This window comes from Poromitra crassiceps (genome assembly GCF_964638095.1).
Source record: "Poromitra crassiceps genome assembly, chromosome: 6".
NCBI classification, from domain to species: Eukaryota; Metazoa; Chordata; class Actinopteri; order Beryciformes; family Melamphaidae; genus Poromitra; species Poromitra crassiceps.
The window spans coordinates 24,984,834-24,998,762 of NC_139627.1; the positions used below are offsets into that span (position 1 = coordinate 24,984,834).

A 13,929-nucleotide genomic window follows, 5' to 3' on the forward strand; every position below is an offset into this window, starting at 1 on the left:
GGTTTGATCCACGTCCCACCGTCAATTTTTTTTTTTTTTTTTTTTTTTGACGAGTTGACTCGTCATTGGCAGTCAACCGTTGGTTTCTGCTTGACGAGTTGACTCGTCAACGGCAGTGAACGTGTTAATGAACAGCTTTATTTTGTCTTTAAATGCATTGTACAATTTTGGTTCCAGTTTAACTAGGAATTGTGTAGAGCATTGACAATTGGTATAAGTACAATGCTCGGACAGATTGAACAAGAGGCAGCAAGCTCAGAAGCCCCATTCTCTAACACTGACACAGCACTAAACCAAAGTGAAGCCATAGATTCAATAGATAGATCCATCTGATGTGTCACCAGAAGCAATATGACTCAAACTCAACAAAAATTACCATTAACTATGGTAGCCGACTGGAAGAAGTTATCTAGAGCTGCAACTAACTATTATTTTCTTGACTAATCGATTAGTCATTTGGTCTATAAAATGTCACAGAATGGTGAAAAATGTTAATCACTTTTTCCCCAAAGCCCAAGATGACATCCTCAAATGTCGTCTTTGGCCAATTTTGACAGCCCAAGGGTGTATGTCATCCCTGAATTAAACGGATGTGGCACAACTCTTCTCCTTGACATTCAGCTGTGTTTGTATGTTGAATAATTCAGGGGGTTGGAGTGAACTCGTACTATGACCAGAAGGAGTACATCGGCCGCAGTGTGCACTACTGGAAAGTCGCCCGTCCACTTTTGGACAAGATCAAAAACAGGCGCAGCATCCCCGAGCCGCTTGACCCCCTCTTCATGCACTTCCCCTCCAAAGATATGCAGGTCAGTATTGTGGTCAGAATTTCATTTCTTATCTTACTCCGTCAGGTCACCCGCACGGGTGCTTTTTACACTCCCTGAAAGTTTCAGCCCAATCGCACATAGAACGGCATAGCTGTGGCCGGACAAAGTGCTGCTCACTCACTCACACACACACACACACACACACACACACACACACACACGGACACTTCTCATTCTTATAGTAAGATTTCTTAACAGTGAAAGTGAAGACCAATATTCTTCTGTTATTGAGCAGCTTTACACCCTCAGGGAGTCCTAAGACTGTGGGCGACCAAGCTTTTGGTTCTGGATTGACCTGCCTGAGCAGGGTAGACGAGGAGAATCACTATCATCTTTGAAATCATCACTTAAAACTTTTATTTTTTATTTTTATACATTTGCTTTTCATGTGTTTTATCCCATTTACTTTACCACCGTTTAGGCACACTATTGTTATCCTTTTCAATCAATCAATCAACTTTTATTGGTGGACACACAGTCCATAAAAACAAACTGATTCATACAACAATTAAAAGAAAACAGTAAAATTATAAAAGGCACTTATACCAAAGTTTCCACATGTGTGACTGGTATCTCACAGCACTAAAACTAGGATTAGTTAGCAGCATGATAATGGCACTCTGAGAAACATTCAGTCGACAAATAAATTTGTACATCAGATTTCGCAAGAGCACCTGGAAAGTGTTGACTCCTGCTTTACAAAACAGGAATCAGCAATCTCTGCATGCAGTCATTATAAGCAACCCTTTTGTCTTGTGGTGTTGTCTATTTAATCTATTTTACAACTATGTTTTAATTTAATTGACAGAAAAGTCAAGTTTGTCTCTTGATCATGGAGTACAACCTGATGAAGGCTCTTGATGTGTGAGCAGAAACATGTTTTTTAATTTGTAGCCATGTCTGAATAAAGGCTTTTCAACATTTTTCTACCAAAAGACCAGTGTCGCCAGTGTTTTAAAGTTTGCTCCCCTTCTACAAAAGGTTTTTTACAAGAGACAAACTTTACTTTTCTGTCAATTGCTTCAAGTCAACCCATCCACATTCACCTGGCTCTCATCGACACTGGATCCATGCAGCGCTTCTCTCTTCATTTACTTTTTATATGTTTTAATTTATTTGATTAAATACCTGTAAACGTTTCTAAAATGTGCTTTGCACTATTATGTATATTGGGAGCTCCTGTAGCTCAAAGTGGAGCATGGCGGTAGAGCATGGCATCTGCATGCCAATGACAGGGTTAGGGGTTTGATTCCCACTGGGGCCACCCATCAAAAACACATGTTTTGCAGCATTTTGTAGGCATATGATGTACTTAAGTGTGTGTGTGTGTGTGTGTGTGTGCGTGTGTCCATTTTCAGATCTCAGCAGTGAAAGGCTATGAAGAGGAAGCCAGGATAGTGTTTGCTGATCTCCTTGACATCGAAGGCAAGACGGAGGAGGCCATTGCTACTCTGGAAACGATCAATAGCATGTCATCCATCTGGCATCTGGCCCGGGTAGGTCAGGGGCTGGCATGAGATTCACAACACATTAGGGGTTTCAGACTAGTCGACTATCAAAACCACTAGTCAACACTGCATCATAGTCGATTACTCGTTCATATCTAAAGTTAGTTTAGTTTAGTTTTAGGAATAAACAATATCAATAAATTGAAGATAGATTTGTTTGAACAATCCTTTACTAAATGATGCCATGTTAAATAAACAGAATTGATGGTATTTAGAGAGGGAAAGACTCCTGTCTTTGTTGTTCCTGCAGTCAAACAGTCGCTATCTCCAGCTCAGTTGCTGGGTTTAGCGGCTCATTTATAAACAGCCTCTCAGAGCCAATAGAGGGAATGCACCGACGCCACGCCCCCTCCCGAACACGCCCCCTCAGCCGGACTGAGCAGCACTGAGTGTCAAATTTCCAAAACAAACGTGGCTTCCGCCAGGGGTAGTAGCGAAACCACGGCTAATATAAACGATTATCTGCTTAAAATAAAGGCAGTTGGACTCGAATGTGACCCTTACAGCTTGCCAAAGAACCAGTGGTCCATGGACGTAGACATGTGGGCAGGAATAGGGTTTCCTGACATTTATATGTACTTAATATCGACGCCGGGGAAATACACAAACCAAAGCATGAAAGCATACAAGAGCCTGGACGCTGGTCCTACTTCAAGGCTGGATTTGTTGGCGACATTAAAGTAATGAGGACAGCAATGGATATTCTGGTTGTATGTGGAGAGGTACATAAAATTTATTTTATTACAACTTTTATTAAGAAAAATATAGCATACGCTGTCACTAACACACGCTAGCTTTGTTCATAGTGAACACTGTCACTCATGTAACGTTATATCTGTGCAGGTAAAACACAGCCAGAGAATGAATGAGCCCTCATTGAAACCCTGGATAGCTGCAGAGAAGACCGGGACCGTTTCATTAGCTTTTGGCAGCCTGTAAAAAGATACCTCCGACGCCTTGTTGAATCTATTTTTACAGTCAATGGCACAACAGCACTTTCCCATTTTCGTTGTTTTCTCGCGGAAGCTGAACGCTAAACACCGTGACGCGGCGGCGCCACCTGGCTTGTTTAGACGTTTTGACACTCACTGCAGCTGAGTGGGCGTACCCGCACTGACTGTCGCGTCCGTGACGTCACGTGCATTCCCTCTATCAGGACTCTGCTATTTCACATACATATTTTCACACTGGCTGTTTTTGAGACCTTTTTGATGAGAAGTGATCATTTTTATTGGGCGGGAAAAAATTATACAGTAATATATCTCCCGTGATTAATCGACTAGTCGACTACCTTGTGGGACTAATCGATGACAACTAAAAGTCAGTAGTCATGAATGCCCTACAACAGGTTCCTCTTTGTACATCTTAGTTCCACAATGTGTCTATTTTTTATCATCTTCATCGAAATGCACCAGTGGCATTTTTTTCTGAAGCAACTCAAGTACTAGTCTAAGTACTACTTAATAAACTGTCATAACATGATACCTAGTATTGGCCCATTATAAATTAAATAAATGAACAAGTGTCTTTGTTTACTATTGTATGTACTGACCATTTTAACAATCCTTAATCAAATCGAATAAGATAAAATAATGATAAATACAAAGAAAATAGGTAGTTAATTATAGGTTACACCTAGGTATGCTATTGGACTGGTAGATGTTCCAATGCATGTAATGTTGTCGTTTGTGGTTTGCTATCATGAATCTTCATGGCAGATCTACCAGCGGCTGTCTGAGGAGGCAGGCAACGGGGTTGAGGAGACCCAGGAGAGGTGCATCATATTCCTCAGAAAGTTCAGGACCAACCTCTCCAAGATCTACAATGCCAATGCAGACGATATAGAGAAGGTCAGTTCCGTTTGTCATGCCTCTAAGCCAGCTGACTTCCAAAACATCCAAGCAGAAACAAGTTGCTAATTTCACTCTTTTTAATGACTGCGACCAGTGTTGTAGTCATGTCACTATATCTCAAGTCCAAGTCGAATCCCCAGTGTACAAGTCACCAAAGAAGAGTCCGAGTCAAGTTCCCATTACCTGAGTCCGAGTCCGGAGTTAGCCTGAACAATGAACATGAGTGTGAATCCATGTACCGTAAATTCCGGACTATAAGCCGCGGCTTTTTTCCCGTTTTTTGGCCCCTGCGGCTTATATAACGGTGCGTCTTATCTATGGATTTTTTCAGAAAAAAAAAAAAAAATACAAATAAAATCTCTCTTTTTTAGCACTCTTTCTAACTATAAATCCACTTCTGTTTTAATTTCCTCTCTTGCCCTCTTTTCACCACACCGCGGACACTGTGTGCACTGTAAAAATAAACAACGGTGGTGTTGTGTTATGTTGTTTTGTTGAAATGTTACGGTAATACGGTAAATGGGAGCTTCCTCAAACAGCCATCTCTTTCCCGACAATCCCCTCTGTGCGTGACCACTTACATATGGTAATTACGGTAAGCAAACGGCCACTCGGCCATCAACTCCCTCCCCCGACTACCAGGAGAAAATCACAAACTTCGGCGAATTCACACAAAGGAAGATCAAGGAATATTCACAACAAGACGAGCAGTAGAAGCAACACTCTCACTTACCATGGGGAAGGTACGCAGAAATTCACACGACGCAGCTTTCAAGTTGAAAGCAGTCAATCTCGCATTAAAAGAGGGAAACAGAGCAGCCGCGCGTAACCTGGGCATCGATGAGTCAATGGTGAGGCGTTGGACGGTGCAGCAGGAGGACAAACACAAAGGAAGATCACGGAATATTATAGGAGTGTGAAAACATCCACAATCACCAACGGGTTCCAAAACGCTGGACTGCTGCGGGATGAAGAGGATGACGCCGCCACAGCTGGCGCTGAGGGCCGTCAGAGGCTTCAGAGGCTGTTCGATGCCGACAGTGATGAAGAGGAGTTCGTTGGTTTTGAGTGACAATGAAGGAGAGAGGAGAGTGGTTGACGAAGCCACCCTGAACCTGTTCGTTTCCGACACTGAAGATGAGGACTTTGGTGGTTTCAGTACGCAGGAAGAAGAGGAAGACGAGGATTAGTGACTTGACTTCTCTGGTTACAGGTTTGCTGCACATATAGCCTATTGTTGTGTGATTTTGTCTGGGGATTAGTGACCTGACTTTTGTTTTGTTTTGTTGAAATGTTAATAAATGGGAGCTTCCCCAAACAGCCATCTCTTTCCCGACATTCCTCTCTGTGCACGAACCCTTTCATATGGTAATTAAACATCAAAACACCCGCGGCTTATAGACCGGTGCGGCTTATAGAAGAAAAAAATAGTCAATTTTGGTCCCGCGGCTTATAGACCGGTGCGTCTTATAGTCCGGAATTTACGGTAGGTGGAAGACATGTGCCTGCCCTTGCTCAAAATGGAATAATCTCACAGTATTAATATAGCCATCAGTATCTTATGCCAAATTATTAGGGCCTATTACAAAAAGAAGAAAGTCTTTATCAAAATAAGTCCTTGTCTCCAACTTCACAGTCCGAATGTATGAATGCTTGAGTCCAAGTCCGAGTCATCAGTGCTCAAATCCAAGTCAAGTCCTGGAAATGTCTCCATGACTCCTGACTTGAGTCAAGTCAGACTTGACTACGACTATAACACTGACTGTGACACATGACAGCCAACATGATGTATCATCATGACTATAACACTGACTGTGACACATGACAGCCAACATGATGTATCATCATGACTATAACACTGACTGTGACACATGACAGCCAACATGATGTATCATCATGACTATAACACTGACTGTGACACATGACAGCCAACATGATGTATCATCATGGGAGAGATGAATTCGCAATCACATCCCTTACTATTGACAACAGGACCCTCTGGGCTCGGAGAAAACATGTTCTTATTTGTTTGTAAATGTTAATGACTTCATAACTGTCAAACCATTGTCTGTTTTTTCTGCCCTAGCTGCCTGTGTCCATGGAGGAGGTTATGGACCTACTGAATGAGGTGAACCAGCAGCTGGGGGAGAGCGGTGAGGCCATGGATGAGGAGGAGGAAGAGAGCCGAGGAGGACCAGTACACTCCACCCCTGCTCATCTCACTGAAACTGCTGCCACCATATCCCACATAAAGTTCTCCACTCCCTCCCCTAACAAAAGCATTGTCTCGCCTTCCAAAAGACACTTGGTAGGTTGGTTATTCAGAAGGCCAATTGATATAGTTTTATGGCTTATCACACACAAAAATGCATTTCCATTGTAAGCGATTGACTTTCCCCCCAAAACAATTTCACCTGTCATCCAGATTTCTCCCAAGACCCCACCCCATTGGGTGGAGGACCAAAAAACCCTCCTCCAGATGCTCTGCCAGCAAGTAGAGGCCCTCAAGGTCAGCCATAGAGTTCAAACGAGTCCAAATAAAATTGTATTTATCCTTTACCTTTGGCACATTTTGGGTTATACTGGACTGTATAGTTAAATCATTGTTGTGTATTTTTTAAATCTGATCAAATGCTCTATATGGTCATAGATACTAAGTTATTTCTCACTAAGCTTTGTTTTTTAGAATGAGGTCCATGATCTGAGACAAAACTCCCCTGGCAACACAGGCTCTCCTCACCACAGGATGTATGGGGAGAGCTATGGGGCGGAGGGCCTACAGGAGCCCTTCACCCCAGGCCAGTCCTTCCACGGGGCCCCCCTAACAGGTCAGCATACCACATAGAACCATATAACTGTTAGTTATATACCAAGACATGTGTAGTGCCACATTTTGTTAAAAGCTTTTATGAATGGAAATATAATATAAACAAATATATTTTTTACTTTCAGTTTCCACCACAGGTCCATCTGTATACTACAACCAAACTCCTGCATATAACTCTCAATATCTCCTTCGCACAGCAGCAAATGTAACCCCTACCAAGGTAATTATAAATAGTTTTTTAATTGGTGTTTTTGTCAACAAACCTTAAAGCCCCATTCAGTAAGTTTTCCAAGTTTTGCTATTGGAGAAACTGCGCCCTCTGGGTGCAATAGTATCGATAACGATATGCCGTTCAAAGTCAACAAAACACAGTGCCAGAAAGCTCTATGTACATGTTGTGACATCGGGTACTCACCACGTGATGAAATAATAATCCATAGTTCCGTGAAACATCATTTTCGTAGCAAATCTGAATCCAGTTACTTCCTTGTTTTCATGAAGACAGCGCTTCCGCTGTACAGCCCATGCGCGCATCCTTTTCTTTTTTCTAAGCAGACAACCTGCTTAGTCCCAGGGCTGGCCAATGGAGGGCGGTGTGGGATAAATAAAGTCGAGAGTCTCCCTATTACAAGTCAATCTACCATGTCCTATGACTAAAAAACTCTTATATTACAGTAAAAAATGTCAAAAGTCTTACTGATTGGGGCTTTAATGTTAATGAGTGAATCTTGGTTTGTTTCCTTTTTTTTTTTTTTTTTTTACAGGGCCCAATGTATGGCATGAACCGCATGCCACCACAGCAGCAGCAGCAGCAGCAGCATATGTATTCCTACCAGCAGCCCACTCATACACCTCCCTTGCAGACGGCTCCAGCCTGCATCTATCCTCCTCAAGACCAAGTCTTTGGTAACCCTCTGCGCTTTGAGTCACCAGCCACTAGCCTCCTTTCCCCATACAGTGAGGAATATTATGGACATAGCGTCACTCAACCAACCACCAACCCTCCCCTGCCCGAGCCGGGCTATTTCACCAAGCCATCTGTAGTCCCTGTTCAGCCACCAAAGAGCATTGAGGGGAAGCCCATGGACTTTGGGAAGATCTCTTTCGGCCAGCAGGCACCTGCCGAAGTACCCAAAGTGTCTAGTTTTGGAGCAGGGACAGTTGCCCAGCCCACACCTTCAGCTGCTTTTAAATTCAACTCCAACTTCAAATCCAACGATGGAGACTTCACCTTCCCGGGCTCTCAGGCCAAGCATAGCGAGAACCTGCTTGGTCTTTTGACGTCAGACATTCCCACTAAAACGGATATAGTTCCTGAGCAGAAACCTCCGGCTCAGGAGCCGCCCCCTGGCCAAACTGGGATCTTTACCTTTGGCAGTAAAAATGCCACTGGCTTCTCTTTTGCTGACGCTGCACAGAGCACAGGCACTGGAGGCCTGTTTGGGAAAGTGGAGCAGCCTTTTCAATTTGGAGACCTTACCAAGCCTGCATTTGAGATGGCCAAGTCTGCAGGAGAAGAAAGGGCAGTGGAGAGCGACAATGACAGCACTCATGTCGAGGAAGATGAGGATGGCCCTCACTTTGAACCTATTGTACCCCTTCCTGATAAAGTAGACGTTAAAACAGGGGAGGAGGAGGAGGAGGAGATGTTCTGCAACAGGTCGAAGCTGTTCCGATTTGACACGGAGACAAAAGAATGGAAGGAGCGGGGTATCGGCAACCTTAAAATCCTAAAACACAGCACTTCAGGGAAGGTCCGCCTCGTGATGAGGAGGGAACAGGTCCTTAAGATCTGTGCCAACCACTACATAAATGCTGATATGCTACTGACACCAAATGCGGGCTCAGACAAATCCTGGGTCTGGAATGCCATTGACTATTCAGATGAACAGCCTAAACTGGAGCAACTGGCCATTCGCTTCAAAACGGCAGATGAGGCATCACTTTTCAAAACCAAGTTTGAGGAAGCCCAGAAAATAGTGCCCAAGTCACCAGAGAAGCATGACCAGCAGGAGAAGAAAGAACCAAGTCTAAAACCCCCTGAACCTCTGGCAGCCCAGTTTGCAATTAAAGAAGGGGAATGGGACTGCAAAGTGTGTTGTGTAAGAAATAAGGACACGGCTGTGCTGTGTGTCGCTTGTCAGAGTGCCAATCCAAATTCTTCATCACAGACAGATTCTAGGGATGGTAGTGAAACCAAAGGCTTTGCTGGAGGGCCATCTTCAGCAGGTGGCTTTGCTTTCAAATTTGGGACAGAATCGTCAAACCCCACTAATGAAGGCTCCACATTTACAGGATTTGGAGCTTTTGGAGCTTCTATACCATCGTCGTTTGCATTTGGCACAAGCACTTCAACAACACCTGCTAACGCAGCAACCAGTGTATTTGGTTCTGTCTTTGGAACTCAGTTTGGCAAGAAGCCAGGGCAGTGGGACTGCGACACATGTTCTGTTAGAAATGAGGTCTCTGCAAACAGTTGTGTTTCTTGTCAAGCTCTTAACCCCTCAGCTAAACCTACTGCCACAGCAGCAGCTCCACCAGCAGCAAAACCCTCAACCTCTGCTTTTGGCTCTGGCTTTGGTGCACAGTTCAGCAAGAAGTCAGGGCAATGGGACTGTGACACATGTTCTGTGATAAATGAGGTCACTGCAACAAGTTGCATTTCATGTCAAGCTCTTAACCCCTCAGCTAATACAACTGCCACAGCAGCAACTGCACCAGCAGCAACGCTGTCAACCTCTGCTTTTGGCTCTGCGTTTGGTGCCCAGTTTAGCAAGAAGCCAGGGCAGTGGGACTGTGACACATGTTCTGTGAGAAATGAGGCCTCTGCAAACAGTTGTGTTTCTTGTCAAACTCCTAACCCCTCAGCTAAACCTACTGCCACCACAGCTGCACCAACAGCAAAGCCCTCAAATTCTGCTTTTGGCTCTGCGTTTGGTGCCCAGTTTAGCAAGAAGTCAGGGCAGTGGGACTGTGACACATGTTGTGTAAGAAATGAAGCTGCTGCTAACAGCTGTGTCTCCTGTCAGAATCCCAACCCTGGAGCGAAGTCAACAACGGAGGCTCCAGCACCATCAAAACAATCAACTATGTCAGTTGGATCAGGTTTTGGGGCTGCGTTTGCAAAGAAAGATGGGCAGTGGGACTGCGATATATGCCTAGTCAGAAACGATGCATCAGCCACTAAATGTGTGTCCTGCCAGACCCCGTGCCCCACCCCCTCCTTAGGAGCCATGTTTGCCAAGAAGGATGGACAATGGGACTGTGACACTTGTCTGGTGAGGAATGATGCCTCTGCCTGTCAATGTATCTCCTGTCAGACGCCTAACCCCAGTGCTAAAACCACAACCAGCGATGCTCGCTCAGCCTCCAACTTCAGCTTTAGCTTTGGAAGTAAGAGTTCCTCAAGTGAACCGACTGGAACTGAATTTACAACATCCCTCGGAACTGACGGTACTTTTCAGTTTGGTCAAAACAAAGACAAAGGCTCTGCTGCTTCCTTCAAGTTTGAGGTTCCCCAATCTGAAAGTGGTACCACAAGTTCTTCAGGCTTCTCATTCTCAATGCCCATCCCAGATGGTGGCTTCAAGTTTGGCATTCAGGACACTGCAAAAGAAACTCCTAGAGACACTCAAGCACCTGCATCAGGGTCTGCCTCCATGTTCCTGAAAAGCATAGCTGACCAACACAGAGAAAAGGAAAATGAGTCAACACCATCAGTGGGTGAAACAGAGCAAGATCAAAATCCACTATTTAATGAAAAACCCAATACGTTCAGTTTTGCGGACTTGGCCCAGTCTTCTGCAGGCGACTTCCAGTATGGCCAGACAGACCCCAATTTCAAAGGTTTTTCTCGGGCTGGGGAGCAGCTGTTCTTATCATTAAACGCAACCCCCAACAAGGGAGACGGCTTAGCTGAACAGGAGGAAGAAGATATGTACAAGACGGAGGAGAATGATGACATCCAGTTTGAGCCAGTGGTCCAGATGCCTGAGAAGGTGGACCTGGTGACAGGGGAGGAGGATGAGCAGGTTCTTTACTCCCAGCGTGTGAAGCTGTTCAGATTTGATAACAGCACCAGTCAGTGGAAAGAGCGTGGGGTGGGGATCCTAAAATTCCTTAAAAATGGTACCAATGGCAGACTGAGGGTGCTGATGAGAAGAGAGCAGGTTCTAAAGGTATGCGCCAACCACTGGATCACCACCACCATGAACCTTAAGCCCCTAGCAGGTTCCGACAAGGCATGGATGTGGCTGGCCAATGATTTCTCTGAGGGAGATGCCAAACTGGAACAGCTGGCTGCCAAATTCAAAAGCCCAGAGCTGGCTGAGGAGTTTAAGCAGAAATTTGAGGAATGTCAGAGGCTTCTTTTGGATATCCCACTGCAAACCCCCCACAAACTTGTTGACACAGGTAGAACAGCGCAACTCATTCAGAAAGCTGAAGAAATGAAGTCTGGTTTGAAAGACCTGAAATTTTTCCTGACAGATGAGAAAACTAAGATCAAGGATAATGACAGCCAGGCAGACATCACAGCATCCAGCAATGTTTCAGGCCTGGTAATCAAGCCTCATGCTGAGAGCACCGGCCCCACCTTGGAGTGGGACAACTATGACCTTAGAGAGGAGTCCTTAGATGATACTGCTGACACATCTATCTATGCTACTCCCATTGCCAGCAGTCCCATTAGAAAGAACCTTTTCCGCTTTGGGGAACCGACTGTTGGCTTCAGCTTCAGTTTCCAGCCTGGCATCAGTCCGTCCAAGTCTCCTGCTAAGCTTAACCAGAGCACAGCCTCAGTAGGTACTGATGACGAGCAGGATGAGGAAAGGGATGGCCAGTACTTTGAACCTGTGGTCCCCTTGCCGGACCTGGTGGAGATTTCCACAGGGGAGGAAAACGAGCAAGTAGTCTTTAGTCACAGAGCCAAACTGTATCGTTACGATAAAGACCTGAGTCAGTGGAAGGACAGGGGCATCGGAGACCTCAAGATCCTGCAGAATTACGACACCAAACGTGTGAGGTTGATTATGAGGAGAGACCAGGTACTTAAGATCTGTGCAAACCACTGGATCACAACAGCGATGAATTTGGAACCTATGAAGGGTGCCGAGAGGGCCTGGGTCTGGAGCGCCTGTGACTTTGCTGAAGGGAGCGGGGGTAAAGTTGAACAATTGGCTGTGAGGTTCAAGCTGCAGGACGTAGCGAACAGATTCAAAGAGGTATTTGAAGAGGCCAAGAACTCACAAGAAAAAGAGGTACTATTGACTCCTGTAACATCTAGTGTGGTTACTCCTCAAGACATTGTAGCCACAGGATCTGCAGCAACCACAGCCACCACACTATGTGGGACCGAAGCCATCGCTGTTCTGGAGGAGACCACCAGGGAACGCACGGATCTTCCCCCTGACAGTAGCACCTCTGCAGCTGGGTCACACAGCCCAGCCAACCCCTCCAAGGCAGTGGTGTCACCTCCTAAGTTCGTCTTTGGCACTGATACCCTTCAGAAGATCTTTGGCGCCCCCAAATCGTCCTCTGAGGCTGAGGATTCTGCATCCAGCTTCAAAGCCAAAGATGGTGGACAGCCTGACCAGGCTTCAACTTCAACACCTGCATTCAGAATCCCAGAGAAAGGTAAGACTCTCTTCAAGTAGACCACATTTGTGTGATTCTGTTGACATGATTTCTTTGCTTGTTTTTGATCAGTTGATGTTTACCCCATTGTCTTGTCCCATTTGCATCTCATTAGTCCATCATCTCCTTCGGTTGTTTTCACACTTGGTACTTTTGCTTGAGTCCGACTCCGAACTGAGTTCGATTGCTCCCAGGCCCCCCAGCGTCACTGGTCTGGTTTCACTTTATTATAGTTCTGCCGAACTGCAGTATATATTTGCGTAAAACATTCGGCATCACGTGCAGTGTTTCCCCTAGAAAATCTTTCAGGCCTGGAGGGATTTCGAAACGTACCCCGACCGCAACAGTGGGGGCTGTCGCTGCTAAACTTTTAGCTAACCTGTTCGCATCTATGTTCGCAATGGCATCCCAAGTATCATCATACTATTATGGGATGCGATGCGAACAGTTGTATTATGGGATGTGCATTTCCCAGGCAACGACACACGTTGACACGTTTTGGAACAGTGCTGCACGCTGGCACAACGCTCCTAAAAGCAAAATGCTTATTGTTTTGAATGATTTGGCACCTTCTATTACTGTCAACACCAGTATTGTTGTATTGTAATAATATGCCATAAAGGTTTATTGAAATTTTGGGCAGAGCAGGGGATTTTTCTTTTTTCTTTTTTCTTTTTTCAATTTCTTTAGAATGGTAGGGGAAACACTGACGTGAGTCCGTCAGATGCACTTTATTGGTAGAAATGTAGAAATAAAGAAAAATATGCCCCTCATGTAGCCCTCAACATGGCAGCCTCACTACCGGCCACACTTTACAAATTTATTTTCCATCCCATTGCAGCAGAAGCGCATGTGCTCCTTGTTTTTATTTCCTGAATGAGTATGGATATGGACTGCGTTCCCACTGATGCCAACCACACCACTGTTCTTCTGGTGGAACTGTACTAAGACCATCTCGCACTGGTGAACTCGGGTGTGGTTCCTGGGTCCGGACCCGGGTTTGAAAAAAGCTTCCACATTACCAACTTTTGACATGAACCATGACCAAATTAGTTGACCCAGCTGTACACAATCGTCGTGACTCGTGATAGCAAAAACGAGGATAATAATGCTCAGGTTCAAAATAACCGGAATTGCCTTTTAACTCATTCTCTGCCAGGGTCATTTCGGTCTGTGTGCTCCCAGTGCCAGGATTTTGAGCATATTTCCTGATCTTCCAGGACCCACAGAATATTCTGTGCTAGGAATAAAATTACACAACATATCTCACAATAAAG

At 45.0% G+C, this 13,929-nt stretch overlaps 1 protein-coding gene across 1 annotated transcript in view; it reads left to right on the top strand.

Moving 5' to 3' along the window:
- The window catches only part of ranbp2 (RAN binding protein 2), a gene marked incomplete at its 5' end in the record, with an annotated part of 47,335 nt that overhangs the window by 15,979 nt on the left and 17,427 nt on the right, over nt 1-13,929 (top strand). The window contains 8 exons of the mRNA XM_083639147.1: nt 648-809; nt 2,189-2,326; nt 4,057-4,188; nt 6,278-6,499; nt 6,617-6,700; nt 6,878-7,019; nt 7,144-7,238; nt 7,783-12,652. Coding sequence (XP_083495273.1) covers nt 648-809; nt 2,189-2,326; nt 4,057-4,188; nt 6,278-6,499; nt 6,617-6,700; nt 6,878-7,019; nt 7,144-7,238; nt 7,783-12,652 — 5,845 coding nt within the window. The remainder of the gene's footprint in view (nt 1-647; nt 810-2,188; nt 2,327-4,056; nt 4,189-6,277; nt 6,500-6,616; nt 6,701-6,877; nt 7,020-7,143; nt 7,239-7,782; nt 12,653-13,929) is intronic.